Raw genomic sequence first — 16,425 nt, 5'->3', positions numbered from 1 at the left:
CTACTGGTTGGCCAGCATCCTGGATCCACGCTATAAAGGCAAATTACAAAACATCATGCCACAGGAGAACCTTGACCTAATATTGGCTAATAAACAAGCAACTCTGGTAAATCGGTTGCTTGAGGCATTCCCAGCACACAGCAGCGGTGATGGTTCTCACACGAGCCGTACGGGCCGGGGGCAGCTTGGCAGAGGTGTTCATGGTGCACACAGCAGAAGTGGCGTTGGAGACAGGGGTTTCATGACAATGTTGTGGACTGATTTTTCAAGTACCGCTCACACAACTGGTAATACAGCATCGATGTAAAGTGACAGGAGACAGCAGTTGTCAACTATGGTTACAAACTACTTTTCCTCCCATATTGATGTTCTCCCACACAGGTCATTCCCCTTTGACTATTGGGCTGCTAAACTGGACACCTGGCCTGAATTGGCCCAATATGCCTTACAGGAGCTCGCTTGCCCAGCTGCAAGTGTGCTATCGGAAAGAGTCTTCAATGCAGCTGGATCAATCCTGACAGAAAAAAGGACCCGTCTGTCAACCCAAAATGTGGATGATCTAACCTTCATTAAAATGAACCATGCATGGGTTTCCAAGGATTTTGTCCCACCTTCCCCTGATGACACATAGGGTGACAGAAAAATGGCTTGCTTTGGTCCACCTCTTCCTGGGACTTGACCTATTTCGCCTTTTGCATCAGCTGAATGTCCAACATCAGCATATGCCACTTTCTAAAACTCCCTAACTGTGCTGCCTCCCCCCCCCCATGGCCGGGGTCACCACCTAGCGCACGACACCGTGCGAGTGCCGTTGCCCTGGACAGGTGGGTAAGCCGACTCTTGGGCGCGGGCACTGGCACAGGGTCCCTCATAGTGCAATCAAGTGTCTCTGACGGTGGTGGTGCACACCCGCCGTCAGACACACCACCGTACTATGAGGGGCACAGTGCCAGTACCGACGCCCATGAGTGGGCCCCCCTTGCTTGGGCAGGGCCCCAGCATTTGCAATCTTTACCTCTCCCTGCTCCTCCGCTGTGTAGTCTGGGCCGTCAAATCCATACTGTGTCTGACACCGTCTGAGCCTGCCTCCTGGTGTATTGACATATACTTTGAATGTGTACGCTATCCATACATGTTATCCGGGGATACGGTACCCTTTCTTACCTTTGTGCAATCACGTGCAATCCATACTGGGCCTAACACCATCTGAGCCTGCCTCCTGATGTATAGACATATCTTTTGAAGGTGTACGCTATCCATACATGTTATCTGGGGATACGGTACCCTTTCTCACCTTTGTGCAATCACTTGCAAGCCATACTGGGCCTTACACCGTCGGAGCCTGCCTCCTGATGTATAGACATATATTTTGAATGTGTACGCTATCCATACATGTTATCCGGGGATACGGTACCCTTTCTCACCTTTGTGCAATCACTTGCAAGCCATACTGGGCCTTACACCGTCTGAGCCTGCCTCCTAATGTATAGACATATCTTTTGAATGTGTACGCTATCCATACATGTTATCCGGGGATACGGTACCCTTTCTCACCTTTGTGCAATCACGTGCAATCCATACTGGGCCTAACACCGTCTGAGCCTGCCTCCTGATGTATAGACATATATTTTGAATGTGTACGCTATCCATACATGTTATCCGGGGATACGGTACCCTTTCTCACCTTTGTGCAATCACGTGCAAGCCATACTGTGCCTGACACCGTCTGAGCCTGCCTCCTGATGTATAGACATATCTTTTGAATGTGTACGCTATCCATACATGTTATCCGGGGATACGGTACCCTTTCTCACCTTTGTGCAATCACTTGCAAGCCATACTGGGCCTAACACCATCTGAGCCTGCCTCCTGATGTATAGACATATATTTTGAATGTGTACGCTATCCATACATGTTATCCGGGGATACGGTACCCTTTCTCACCTTTGTGCAATCACGTGCAAGCCATTCTGGGCCTAGCACCGTCTGAGCCTGCCTCCTGATGTATAGACATATATTTTAAATGTGTACGCTATCCATACATGTTATCCGGGGATACGGTACCCTTTCTCACCTTTGTGCAATCACGTGCAAGCCATACTGGGCCTAACACCGTCTGAGCCTGCCTCCTGATGTATAGACATATCTTTTGAATGTGTACGCTATCCATACATGTTATCCGGGGATACGGTACCCTTTCTCACCTTTGTGCAATCACGTGCAAGCCATACTGGGCCTAACACCGTCTGAGCCTGCCTCCTGATGTATAGACATATCTTTTGAATGTGTACGCTATCCATACATGTTATCCGGGGATACGGTACCCTTTCTCACCTTTGTGCAATCACGTGCAAGCCATACTGGGCCTAACACCGTCTGAGCCTGCCTCCTGATGTATAGACATATATTTTGAATGTGTACGCTATCCATACATGTTATCCGGGGATACAGTACCCTTTCTCACCTTTGTGCAATCACGTGCAAGCCATACTGGGCCTAACACCGTCTGAGCCTGCCTCCTGATGTATAGACATATATTTTGAATGTGTACGCTATCCATACATGTTATCCGGGGATACAGTACCCTTTCTCACCTTTGTGCAATCACATGTAACCCATACTGGGCGTGAGAACAGCTGGCGAGCTGTTAAGCAAGCTACAGCACCTGTGGTTTGCACACGTAAGTTTTTCATTTTTTTCGGGAATGACGGTTAGGCCTAATTCCGGAACTGCGGTTGACCTGCACTTACTGGGAAATCATCGTTCGCGAGTAATAATTGTAATCAGTGATCCCCATCACTAACGTTGTTCAGCAGGTTATCTGCACCTGTAAGCGACAAACGCTGGCCTTTTCAGTGTAGCGCACATGCAGCCACGGACATGTAAGGGCATGACACACCAGTTATTGGCCAATCTCATGTGCCAGAGCCTCACGTGTCCCTCTAGTAAGCCAGACTCGGACCGCGGGGCATGACGGAGTCTCGTTCATTAACGGAATTAAGCTTGCAATGTGTGCATCTGTTCTGTAGCTGGCATGGTTGAGGTTGCCCGTGTTGAGTCAAATTACGCCGTAGGCTCCACTCCTGGTGGTGCCCTTCTGGACATTCCTTTAAGGTTCAGCTTTGCAACCATACTGCCCACGTAAAACAAACACTTTGCCTTCATGAACGCTGTTTGGAGGGTCATGACTCGTGGGAATAACGCCGCCCAATCAGTTAACCTGCTAGAGAGATCCTTCGTTGCTCCCAAGCATGACATCACACTCCCTAGGAGGAAGGTAATGCCACTGTGGCGACCGTACTCCTGGGGGCGACACAAGTGCACTGATGCCCAGCCACTGCTCGATGAATCTGCTGGTACATTGACCCAGACCACTACATTCCCCTCGCACGCTACCCGGCCTGAATCTGACCCTGATGAAACTCAGGTTACCCTTCCCATATACAGTTCCATCTTACACAGTGACAAAGAGGAAGCTGCAGATGAAAGTGCAGGTTCGGCCCACCCGCCATCAGACACACCACCGTACTCTCAGGGGCCCTGTGCCAGTGCCGTCGCCAACGAGTGGGCCCCCCCTGCTTGCTCAGGATCACAGCACTTGCAAGGTTGAAATACTGTGCAGTGAGATGGAAGATGGGGACGACGAGGAGTCCAGACTAGTACAGGGATTCCCTAGCGAGGAGACTTATTTGATTGTTTTCAATGTTGGGACAGGAATTTTTGGGGAGCACTATACTCTGGAGAATGATAGATGGGGCCCATTCCAAAGGTGGACATCAGACACTGGAGCAGAATTTACAGGGCCCATTATACACTAGAGCATTAGAAATGGGGCCCATTATGTTTGGAGCATTATTTGGGCCCATAAGACAGTGGAGCTTCATCCATGGGGACCAACATATACTGTAGCATTATGTGGAGCTCATCATATACTGTTTCAAACATTATATGGGACCAATGATTCTGTATGGAGAAATAGATGGGCCTCGTCATGAGATGTAAAAAGTGAAGTATTTTTCATTGTACTATACCGCTATTTCTCTGCCGTATCGGAGCATGATGAGTTGTGGTATTATGTGTTAAAGGGGCGCTCTTTCGCCCAGGGCACATGAAAACCTGGAGCCAGCCCTACCCCCCCACAACTTTAGCCAAATAACCCCCATTTTTCAGTGCGTAACTTGTATTATGAAGTTAATTAAGGTTGACCAGCTTAAGTAAGAAGAATTGATGCTTTTGGCATTCAAATGAGCACTGTAGGTGTGTTTCCTGTCCTCCTCTCACTGCCGACTTTTATTCCCCATTGACTTACATTGGGTTTCGTGTTTCGGGACGACCCCGACTTTTCCCTATAATCGGCCGATCTTGCTCGACCTGACTTTTGGAAAAGTCGGGTTTCACGAAACGAAACTCGACCATAAAAAACCAAAAGTCGCTCAACTCTAGTTGCAATGACTACTGAAGTTGCAGTCATAATTCTGTCTCTAGTAAGTGACAGCAAAGCTGCTTTCCAATGATGTCCTCTTTCAAGGGGAATAATAGAAGTTTTTTTAAAAGTGACTGCAGTGCCATTCTCCTATAACATCCCATTTGAGACTCCCCTCAAGCCAAACAGGAAGTAAAGAAAAAAAGAACAATAGGATAGGAATTAGTAGGATAGGGAGAATGGTTGGGAATTTTATGATCTAGTCTATAATTTCTAAACTCTGATTTTCGGTGATTACTTTGTATCTCCGTTCATACTGCACCTACACACACATGTGATACATCATTTGAAAGGTAAACTTGCCCGCTTCAACAAGAAAATAGCTAAACAAACCACACATCCACAATTTGATCACAAAATACAGTTTAAACATTAATTTTTATAAGCCTGCAGTAAGGAAAAATGACCTGCAGGTGGCACCACAGTACCCCAAAGCACACTACCACAAAGCTGCTTACAGACAACGCAAACAAATCCAAACATTTGCCTTGAGGGCTTTAAGGCTTGCCCAACTGCTTGCCCAGCCTATTTTAGTCAAATTGGATTATTGCACACTTCACTGCAGGTGAGGCACATATGCAAACACATTTGCCTATTGAATTGCACACTTGCTCCGTTCATACTCCACCCACACAAACAAATGATACAACAGTTGAAAGGTCTAATTACCTGCAGGTGGCAGCACACTATCCCAAAGCACACTACCACAAAGCTGCTTTAAGACATCACAAACAAATCCAATCATTTGCCTTGGGGTCTTTCCAGCTTGCTCAAGTACTTGCCCAGCCTATTTCAGGCATATTGGAGGATTGCACTCTTCACTGCAGGTGAGTCACATATGCAAACACATTTGTATACATGAACTGCTTTTTTGGTGATTACTTCGCCCCACACACACAAATGGTGAGTCACATATGCAAACACATTTGTAAACATGCACTGCTTTTTCACTGATTACTTCTCCCCACACACACAAATGATACACCATTTGAAAGGTAAACTTGCTCCCTTTAGCAAGAAAAGAGCCAAACAAACCACACATTCACGATTTTATATCTAAATACAGTTTAAACATTAATTTTCATAAACCTGCAGAAAGACACAATGATCTGCAGGTGGCACCTCAACCGGAAGACTTTTTTGGCCTCTACTTAGCAAATCAATTTATTGTATTACCAATCTACATATATAAATACCTGTCTGTGTTCATCATTTACATTTGACCAGCTTGCTTTTTCTGAAATTGCCTGCACCCCCGATGACCAATGTGTGAAAATTTTGCACGAGCCAAGCTAGTAAAACAAATTATAAAAGTAGTTTGAGCTTAAACATATATATTTATATGGTGTGTCATAGGTATTGGAACATTCCTTTAACCCCTTTACCACCTTGGGTTTTTATGTTTTTGAGTTTCCATTTTTTGCTCCCATTCTTCCCAGAGCCATAACTTTTTTATTTTTCCGTCAATATGGCCATGTGAGGGCTTGTTTTTTGCGCCAGGAGTTATACTTTTGAACGACACCATTAGATACCAAACATCAAATTTTTTTCCATCTAGCCAATAAAAACGATATCACCTGGAAGCAGTAGATATTTCTGCAGAAATATCTGTGCTTTAGCACAAGTTTAACAATAATGATGATATTTCTTACACTAACAGTTGAAAGCTATTCTCTGTTACCTAAAGGGATGCCAGAATCTGGTATAAAATGACAAAACCTAAGATAAAAACTAAATGAGCGAATACCCTGCAGTAAAACAATAGCAATAGTGAATGAAAATAACACAGGGTACTCAGTTAAACTAATTTTGATCAAGAAAATGTAAACGGCATCTCCCCACATCAAGGTGACCCTATTCGGAAAAGTTTTAATACTGGATGTTAGGATTGTCCTTAACAGTAGAGTTGAGCGACTTTTGGTTTTTTAGGGTCGCGTTTCGTTTCGTGAAACCCGACTTTTCCAAAAGTCGGGTCGAGCAAGATCGTCCGATTATAGGGAAAAGTCGGGGTCGTCCCGAAACACGAAACCCAATGTAAGTCAATGGGGAATAAAAGTCGGCAGTGAGAGGAGGACAGGAAACACACCAACAGTGCCCATTTGAATGCCAAAAGCATCAATTCTTTTTACTTAAGCTTGTCAACCTTAATTAACTTCATAATACAAGTTACGCACTGAAAAATGGGGGTTATTTGGCTACAGACTGTGGGGGGGGAGGGCTGGCTCCAGGTTTTCATGTGCCCTGGGCGAAAGAGCGCCCCTTTAACACATACCACAACTCATCATGCTCCGATACGGCAGAGAAATAGCGGTATAGTACAATGAAAAATACCTCACTTTTTACATCTCATGACGAGGCCCATCTATTTCTCCATACAGAATCATTGGTCCCATATAATGTTTGAAACAGTATATGATGAGCTCCACATAATGCTACAGTATATATTGGTCCCCATGGATGAAGCTCTACTGTCTTATGGGCCCAAATAATGCTCCAAACATAATGGGCCCCATTTCTAATGCTCTAGTGTATAATGGGCCCTGTAAATGCTGCTCCAGTGTCTGATGTCCACCTTTGGAATGTTCCAGTGTATGGTGGGCCCCATATATCATTCTCAGATGGTGTTAGGCCCAGTATGGATTGCACGTGATTGCACAAAGGTTAGAAAGGGTACCGTATCCCCGGATAACATGTATGGATAGCGTACACATTCAAAATATATGTCTATACATCAGGAGGCAGGCTCAGACGATGTTAGGCACAGTATGGATTTGACGGCCCAGATTACACAGCGGAGGAGCAGGGAGAGGTAAAGATTGCAAATGCTGGGGCCCTGCCCAAGCAAGGGGGGCCCACTCGTGGGCGTCGGTACTGGCACTGGGCCCCTCACAGTACAGCGGTGTGTCTGACGGCGGGTGTGCACCACCACCGTCAGAGACACTTGATTGCACTATGAGGGACCCTGTGCCAGTGCCCGCGCCCAAGAGTCGGCCTACCCACCTGTCCAGGGCAACGGCACTCGCACGGTGTCGTGCGCTAGGTGGTGACCCCGGCCATGGGGGGGAGGCAGCACAGTTAGGGAGTTTTAGAAAGTGGCATATGTTGATGTTGGACATTCAGCTGATGCAAAAGGCGAAATAGGTGAAGTACCAGGAAGAGGTGGACCAAAGCAAGCCATTTTTCTGTCACCCTATGTGTCATCAGGGGAAGGTGGGACAAAATCCTTGGAAACCTATGCGTGGTTCATTTTAATGAAGGTTAGATCATCCACATTTTGGGTTGACAGACGGGTCCTTTTTTCTGTCAGGATTGATCCAGCTGCACTGAAGACTCTTTCCGATAGCACACTTGTAGCTGGGCAAGCGAGCTCCTGTAAGGCATATTGGGCCAATTCAGGCCAGGTGTCCAGTTTAGCGGCCCAATAGTCAAAGGGGAATGACCTGTGTGGGAGAACATCGATATGGGAGGAAAAGTAGTTTGTAACCATAGTTGACAACTGCTGTCTCCTGTCACTTTCCATCGATGCAGTATTACCAGTTGTGTGAGCGGTATTTGAAAAATCAGTCCACAACATTGTCATGAAACCCCTGTCTCCAACGCCACTTCTGCTGTGTGCACCACGAACACCTCTGCCAAGCTGCCCCCGGCCCGTACGGCTCGTGTGAGAACCATCACCGCTGCTGTGTGCTGGGAATGCCTCAAGCAACCGATTTACCAGAGTTGCTTGTTTATTAGCCAATATTAGGTCAAGGTTCTCCTGTGGCATGATGTTTTGTAATTTGCCTTTATAGCGTGGATCCAGGATGCTGACCAACCAGTAGTCGTCATCGTTCATCATTTTGGCAATGCGGGGGTCCCTTTTTAGGATCCGCAAGGCATAATCTGACGTGTGGGCCAATGTTCCCGGTGTCAATGATGCACTGCGAGTGCTGGGTGGAGGAGCACTTTCTGGCAAATCCACATCCCTCCAGTCACGCACAAACCCTGTACCAGACCTTGCCACGCCAACATTTTCACTTGCCCCACGAGATGCATCCTCCTCCCCTAAGTAATCATCCCCATCATCATCCTCCTCCTCCTCTTCTTCCTCCACCTCGTCCAGGAGAGGTCCCTGAGCAGACAATGGCTGAATGTCATCAAGGATTCCCTCCTCCTCTTCCTCCTCATCAACATTGGCTGCAGACGCCTGCTCCTTAAGGTGCGTCAAAGTTTGCATGAGCAGACGCATAAGTGGGATGCTCATGCTTAGGATGGCGTCGTCTGCGCTTACCAGCCGTGTGCATTCCTCAAAACACTGAAGGACTTTACAAAGGTCTTTCAGCTTCGACCACTGCACACCTGTCAACTCCATGTCTGCTCTCAAAGTGCCTGGCCGTGTATCCTCCCACAAATGCATTATGGCCTGCCTCTGCTCGCACAGCCGCTCCACCATGTGCAGGGTGGAGTTCCACCTTGTTGCAATGTCGATAATGAGGCGGTGGTTGGGAAGGTGGAGCAATCGCTGCAGCTTCTGCATACGAACGGAGTGTACAGGCGACCGGCGGATGTGCGCGCACAGTCTTCGCACCTTCTGGAGCAGGGCTGTTAACTCCGGATAATTTTTGAGGAAGCACTGCACCACCAGGTTCAAGGTGTGAGCCAAGCAAGGTATGTGGCTGAGTTTTGAAAGGGCTATGGCTGCCACAAAATTACGGCCGTTATCACTAACTACCTTGCCTGCCTCAAGATGTACACTGCCCAGCCATGACTCAGTTTGTCGCTTCAAGTACTCGGCCAGCACCTCGGCGGTGTGTCTGTCGCCCAAACACATCATCTGCAACACAGCCTGCTGACGCTTTCCACTAGCTGCTCGATAGGGGGACACATCGTGTGCAACAGTGGCAGCTGCAGATGGAGTGCTCGTACGACTGCGCTCTGTGGACGAGCTTTCGCTTCTGGAGGAGGAGGAGGAGGAGGGTCGAACGCCTACAGCCAACTGTTTCCTATACCGTGGGCTAGGCAGCACTGTCCCACCACCGCTGTCCCCTGTGGACCCTGCATCCACCACATTAACCCAGTGCGCAGTGATGGACACGTAACGGCCCTGGCCATGCCGACTGGACCATGCATCAGTTGTGAGGTGCACCTTTCCGCTCACTGACTGCTTGAGTGCATGGACAATGCGGTCTTTCACATGATGGTGGAGGGCTGGGATGGCTTTGCGAGAGAAGAAGTGGCGACTGGGTAGGTCATAGCGTGGTACTGCATAGGCCATGAGTTCGCGGAAAGCTGTGCTTTCCACCAACCGAAAGGGCATCATCTCAAACGAGATTAGTTTGGCAATGTGGGCGTTCAAACCCAGTGTACGCGGATGAGAGACTGAGTACTTTCTTGACCTACTCATAGTGTCTGGGAGGGTGAGCTGGACTTGAGAGCTGCATATGGTGGAAGTAGCGGTGGACAGGGCGGACTGAGAGAGGGTTGATGATGGTGATGGAGTTGGTGTTCTTTCTGATGGCCTAGAATCAGTCTTTCGTTGATATAACAGTGGGATTCCCTGACTGCTGTGGTCTTGCAACGACACCTCAACATTTGCTGCTGTGCTAACCGGTGGGCTTACAGTGGGGCAAACAATGTAGCGTTGCTGACTACCTTCGTTGTGATCAGTTGCACATGTGGCACTTGAGGTTTGGTGTTGTGTCCACGCTTGCAAGTGCATGCTGGTTAAATGTCTAAGCATGCAACTGGTATTCAAATTTTTCAGATTTTTCCCTCGGCTAAAGGTCTTTGCGCACTTCTTACAGATAACCTTGGCCTGATCATGAGGATTTTGGTCAAAAAAGTGCCACACTGCACTCTTCCTACTTTGGCAGACATTTTGCAGCCTAGCACGCTGTGATCTTTTGACCCTCTGGACAAGCTGTCCAGCAACTCTTTTGATGTTTGGAACCTGTCTTTGGAGTGCTCCGGGCCTGCCAGATAACAGCTGTTGCGATGTCAATGTCTGCTGTGGATGCTCCTCATCTGAGCTATTGGAAGCAGCACCCTCTTCCCCCAATGGATGCCAATCTGGGTCAACAACTGGGTCATCCATCACCTCCTCTTCTATGTCATGTGCACCTTCCTCTGTGTCACCGTGTATGGTGGTATAGTGTGCGGGAAGGGGCACCTGAGTCTCATCAGGGTCAGAATCTGGCTCTGTACACTGCGAGGACAATGTAGTGCTCTGAGTGAATGTACCAGCAGAATCATCCATCAGCGGCTGTGCATCAGTGCACTCCATGTCAGATTCATCTTGGCCTGGGTAATTCACCATTTCACTTGATAATCCAGGCATGGTATGTGAAAACAGCTCCATGGAGTAATCAGTAGTATGGCCTGTGTCATCCTTCAATCTTGGTTGGGGTGAAGGACACAAGGAAAGGTGTGGTTCATGAACATGAGCCTCCAATGACGACTCAGTGCTTTTACTTTTTACAACTGAAGAAGAGGAGGTGATAGAGCTGGAGGCTGAGTCAGCAATGTAAGACAAAACTTTTTCCTGATGCTCTGGCTTTAAAAGCGGTTTGCCAACTCCTAGAAAACTAAGCGTTCGAGGCCTTATGTAGCCAGACGATGACGCAGGGTCAGCACCTCCTGCATTCGGTCCTATTTTGCTCTTGCCACTACCATCAGATCCACCACCAACACCATTATTACCAGCTGCCAACCCCCGCCCAATTCCACGGCCTCTTCCACCAGCCTTCCTCATTTTTGGTAGAAATGTAGACAAAATCCAACAAACTATATAGTAATGTAAAACAAGGTACAAGGTGTCTATAGGACAGGGGAGATTTTGAATTTCTGCAGACACTTGTGGACACTGGACACTTTTGGATTGTGTGAGGCCCACTGATATCTGAGCGCTATGTGACAGGCTCGATGGCACAGCTGTGACAAAAGTGACTAGAGGATAAGGGAGATTTTGAATCTCTGCACACACTTTTGGACACTGGACACTTTTGGATTGTGTGAGGCCCAATGAATATCTGAGCGCTATGTGACAGGCTCGATGGCACAGCTGTGACAAAAGTGACTAGAGGATAAGGGAGATTTTGATTCTCTGCACACACTTTTGGACACTGGACACTTTTGGATTGTGTGAGGCCCAATGAATATCTGAGCGCTATGTGACAGGCTCGATGGCACAGCTGTGACAAAAGTGACTAGAGGATAAGGGAGATTTTGAATCTCTGCACACACTTTTGGACACTGGACACTTTTGGATTGTGTGAGGCCCAATGAATATCTGAGCGCTATGTGACAGGCTCGATGGCACAGCTGTGACAAAAGTGACTAGAGGATAAGGGAGATTTTGAATCTCTGCACACACTTTTGGACACTGGACACTTTTGGATTGTGTGAGGCCCAATGAATATCTGAGCGCTATGTGACAGGCTCGATGGCACAGCTGTGACAAAAGTGACTAGAGGATAAGGGAGATTTTGAATCTCTGCACACACTTTTGGACACTGGACACTTTTGGATTGTGTGAGGCCCAATGAATATCTGAGCGCTATGTGACAGGCTCGATGGCACAGCTGTGACAAAAGTGACTAGAGGATAAGGGAGATTTTGAATCTCTGCACACACTTTTGGACACTGGATGGACACTTTTGGATTGTGTGAGGCCCACTGATATCTGAGCGCTATGTGACAGGCTCGATGGCACAGCTGTGACAAAAGTGACTAGAGGATAAGGGAGATTTTGAATCTCTGCACACACTTTTAGACACTGGATGGACACTTTTGGATTGTGTGAGGCCCACTGATATCTGAGCGCTATGTGACAGGCTCGATGGCACAGCTGTGACAAAAGTGACTAGAGGATAAGGGAGATTGGATTGCTTTTAAAAAAGCAGTTTGCGGAGCAGTGGGTAAACAGCAATGCAGGAATGTCAGGAAGCCTTAGAAGGCAGCCCAACAACCAACACCACTGATACACCACTATATAGCCTCCCCTTGCACTGCACACACAGTGACTGGTGTGTTGTGCAGGCCAAATTGCTAGCAGCAGAAGCAGTTTTTTTGTCTTCTCAGCAGGACAAAAAAAAAATTGGGATTGCTTTTAAAAAAGCAGTTTGCGGAGCAGTGGGTAAACAGCAATGCAGGAATGTCAGGAAGCCTTAGAAGGCAGCCCAACAACCAACACCACTGATACACCATTATATAGCCTCCCCTTGCACTGCACACACAGTGACTGGTGTGTTGTGCAGGCCAAATCGCTAGCAGCAGAAGCAGTTTTTTTGTCTTCTTCCCTGCCTAACGCTCTCCCTACAGAATCAGCAGCAACCTCTCCCTATACTAAGATCGGCAGAAGTAAGATGGAGGTCGGCGTGCACGCCCTTTTATACCCCCTGTGACGCCCACCAAAGCAAGCCAATCACTTGCATGCCCTTCTGAAAGATGGTGGTGACCCGTGCCTATGTCATCACATTGCCCACAGTGTCCGTGGATCCTGATTGGCTGAAAAAGAGCGCAAAACAAACTTTTGAAACGCGACTTTGGCGCGTAAGTCGCCGACCTCATGGCCGACCTCATCCTAGGGTCGGGTTTCGTTTCATGAAACCCGACTTTGCCAAAAGTCGGCGACTTTTGAATTTTTTCGACTCGTTTCGCTCAACTCTACTTAACAGGGTCACCTTGTCACAGTGGGATGGCTTTTACATTTTTTTATTTTTAACGAAGTACCCTATGTTATTTTCATGCACTAATACTATTTATTTACTGCAGGGTATTTGCTCATTTTGTTTTATTTTAAGTGTTGACTGTTTAGTGGCCAGTGTGAACATGCGCCTACATGTTGCATGCATACCAACTTATATTCCAGATCAACTCTTTACGTTTTTGTTTCAGGTTCTTGCACTATGTGCAAATAACGGCGTGACCTCCCTTTTCTTTGACCTGAATATAACGTTTATATAGCTTCCGAAGGGTGGGTGTCCATTATTCTCTGTCCTGCTCAGTCCTTATTCACATTTATGCCATTTGACATATGGTAAGGCTTTAATACTAGAGGTTTAGACCATCCCGAATAGGGTCACCTTGATGCGGTGGGATAGCATTTACGTTTTTTTTTTAATCAAAATTATGTTAATTAAGTTCTTTATGTTATTTTCATACACTATTACTATTTATTTATTTACTGCAGCATATTTGCTCATTTTCTTTTATCTTAGGTTTTGTCAGTGTAGTTACATTGTATAACAGATTCTGACATCCCTTTAGGTAACAGAGAATAGCTTTCAACAATTAGTGTAAGAAATGTCATCATTATTGTTAAACTTGTGCTAAAGCACAGATACTGTATATGTATAGAAATATCTACTGCTACCAGGTGATATGGTTTTTGGTGATTAGATGGAAAAATGCCAATAAAGATTGTGGCCCATTAATGGACATTTACATCAAAACCTGTCCTATTATTCATTACTCTCCATCATAAATATTTCTGGTAAAAACACTCTGTCTGTGATGAATGACTGCTAGGGACATTTGCTTCCAGTTGTTCCCTTCTGCATGATGGCTGGTCTTAATTGGCTGCACTAGGACTCCGAACTGTATATTGTATGAAGGCAATTCACTGCTCCTCCTTGTCCATTAGTGGACTTGCATAAATATTTAGTGGAAAAGTAAAATACACTAGAATGTACTACATAATGCGTTTATTACCGAAAGGCACAGGAGCTATTAGGTTTAGTAATTTATGTTTATGTGAATGGAAGGTGAACATAATGCAAAATTTATAGAAATTTAAGTCACAATAGGACAAAACTGTTGCTTTATGTGAAATTGTTGCAGTGCAAAATCCTTTAATTTGCAAAAAAATAATGTATAAACACTTTATCTTGTAGTTTTTTTTCTCCAACAATTATGTATGCTAAAATGGAGGAAAACTCTTACCTTGTTTCTATTCATTTTTTACAGATCTATTTCTACTGGCTGTGCCGTGACACACAAGCATTTGAGTGGTTTGCAGATTTGCTCCAATCATTGGAGAATCAAATGCAAGAGCTTAATAATGCGGATTTCCTCAGCTACAACATTTATCTCACTGGTTGGGATGAAAATCAGGCAAGGAACATACCGTACTTTATTTTCTAGATTTTTAGTTCTTAGGAAGAATAGAAAAAAATCTACAATTTAAAAATGTTACACCACATAACAGGTTTATCTGCACTTAGAACATGTGCCAAGCTTTTTCAGGATGGGATATACTTTTTGTAGATGTTTTCTAGAAGACAAGGGAAGACAAAGATTTGCCAATGAGTTTTTAAATAGAAAAGGGCACTGACAGGAACATTAAAACAGGAACCAACTGATTTGAAGTAAGCAGATAAGCCTGGTGATCTAACATAGAAATTTACTACTGTTCTGTATGTGATTGTCTATTTGGCCACCGTTGTTGTAAGTTATATGTAGATTAAGGCTGTGTGCACACGTCCGGAATTCCCGCAGATTTTATGCGTTTTTGCCGCGTTTTTTCACCGCAAAAACGCGGCGAAAACACAGCAAAAATGCATAAAATAAGCAAGCCATTATATTCAAAGGCATTCCCACATGCTGTGCTAATGCTGCGTATTTTTCCGTGGCAAAATCGCATTGCAGAAAAATCGGCAGCATGCTCATTCTTTGTGCGGAATCGCGGGAATTCCGCACACATAGGAAAGCATTGTTCCGCTTACTTTCCGCATGTGGCTATGGCCACCATGCGCAAAGTAAGTGGAAAATGTGCGGATGGTACCCAGGGCCTGGAGGAGAGGAAATTCTCCTCCAGGCTCTGGGTACCATATCCCTGTAAAAAAACAGAATAAAAAAAAAAATGGTGTTATTCTCATCTTCTGGCGTCCAGCGCAGCGTTCCCAGGCCTCAGCGATGCTCCCGTCAACTCCTGTTCCCAGTGATGCCTTGCGACAATGACCTTTGATGAAGTCGCGGATACCCTACCGCTACGTCATCAAAGGTCATTGTCGCAAGGCATCGCTGGGAATGGGACTCGCCGGGAGCATCGCGAGGATCGGGGACGCTGCGCGGGACGCCGGAAGGAGATAAAAACACCATTTTTTATTTGTTTTATTATTTTTAACTTTATATCTTTTTAATACTGAAACTGCATAGGCAGCCTCAATAGTATAAAGTTGGTCACACTTGTCAAACACTATGTTTGACGAGTGTGATCAACCTGTCAATCAGTTTTCCAAGCGATGCTACAGATCGCTTGGAAAACGCTAGCATTCTGCAAGCAAATTATGCTTGCAAAACGCTAGTTAAAACGCGGGAAATATGCAGGAATTACATATGCGGAGTTCTAGAGCATTTCCCGTGGCAGAGAGTGGCGGAATTCCCGCTGAAATTTACGCATCAATTCCGCAACGTGTGCACATAACCTAAAGGTACTTTTCAATCATTGGACGATAAACTGAATGATATCACTAGGGTATAGCTTAGGAAGGTTCTCCAAAATTGTCACAAAATGTCAGCCATCACGTAATTCAATCAGCAGTACATCCTAGTCATATGTCAGGACATGCTGCTGTCAGAAGAAACACAGTTTCCGAGGTCTGTGTCTTAAATGATAGAGGAGCTGTATTTTAAATACACATACTGGTGAGCTACTGTAAAGGTGTTGAGACAGGAGAAGAAATAAATCTTCTCCTTGGCTGGCTGTGTGTGGAGTACTGAGGCTAGAGAAAAATCCTTTGTGCTCACTATTCTGAAGTGAAAATATATTTCTTCTGATGTCAAAGACCTTCTCTTTGTCTCACTGAGTTATATGTGCTTATAATACTGCTCTTATGTCTGTTGAGACACTGGTCTCAGTAGCCTTATTTATTTATACTGCTGCCCTTCCTGACACATGACTACGACAGGCTGCCATTTAAATTATGTTACAGAAGCCATTTTATTAAAATCTTGGAGAACCC

At 45.9% G+C, this 16,425-nt stretch overlaps 1 protein-coding gene across 1 annotated transcript in view; it reads left to right on the top strand.

The window, feature by feature from the left end:
- The window catches only part of CYBB (cytochrome b-245 beta chain), a 100,329-nt gene that overhangs the window by 63,700 nt on the left and 20,204 nt on the right, over positions 1-16,425 (top strand). Inside the window, exon 11 of the mRNA XM_073590508.1 lies at positions 14,429-14,575. Within this exon, the coding sequence (XP_073446609.1) occupies positions 14,429-14,575 (147 nt within the window). The remainder of the gene's footprint in view (positions 1-14,428; positions 14,576-16,425) is intronic.

The sequence above is a fragment of the Dendrobates tinctorius genome, unplaced genomic scaffold (genome assembly GCF_039654945.1).
Source record: "Dendrobates tinctorius isolate UK_male_01 unplaced genomic scaffold, ASM3965494v1 ptg000117l, whole genome shotgun sequence".
Classification (NCBI taxonomy): domain Eukaryota; kingdom Metazoa; phylum Chordata; class Amphibia; order Anura; family Dendrobatidae; genus Dendrobates; species Dendrobates tinctorius.
This window is presented reverse-complemented; position numbering and strand designations above follow the sequence as displayed.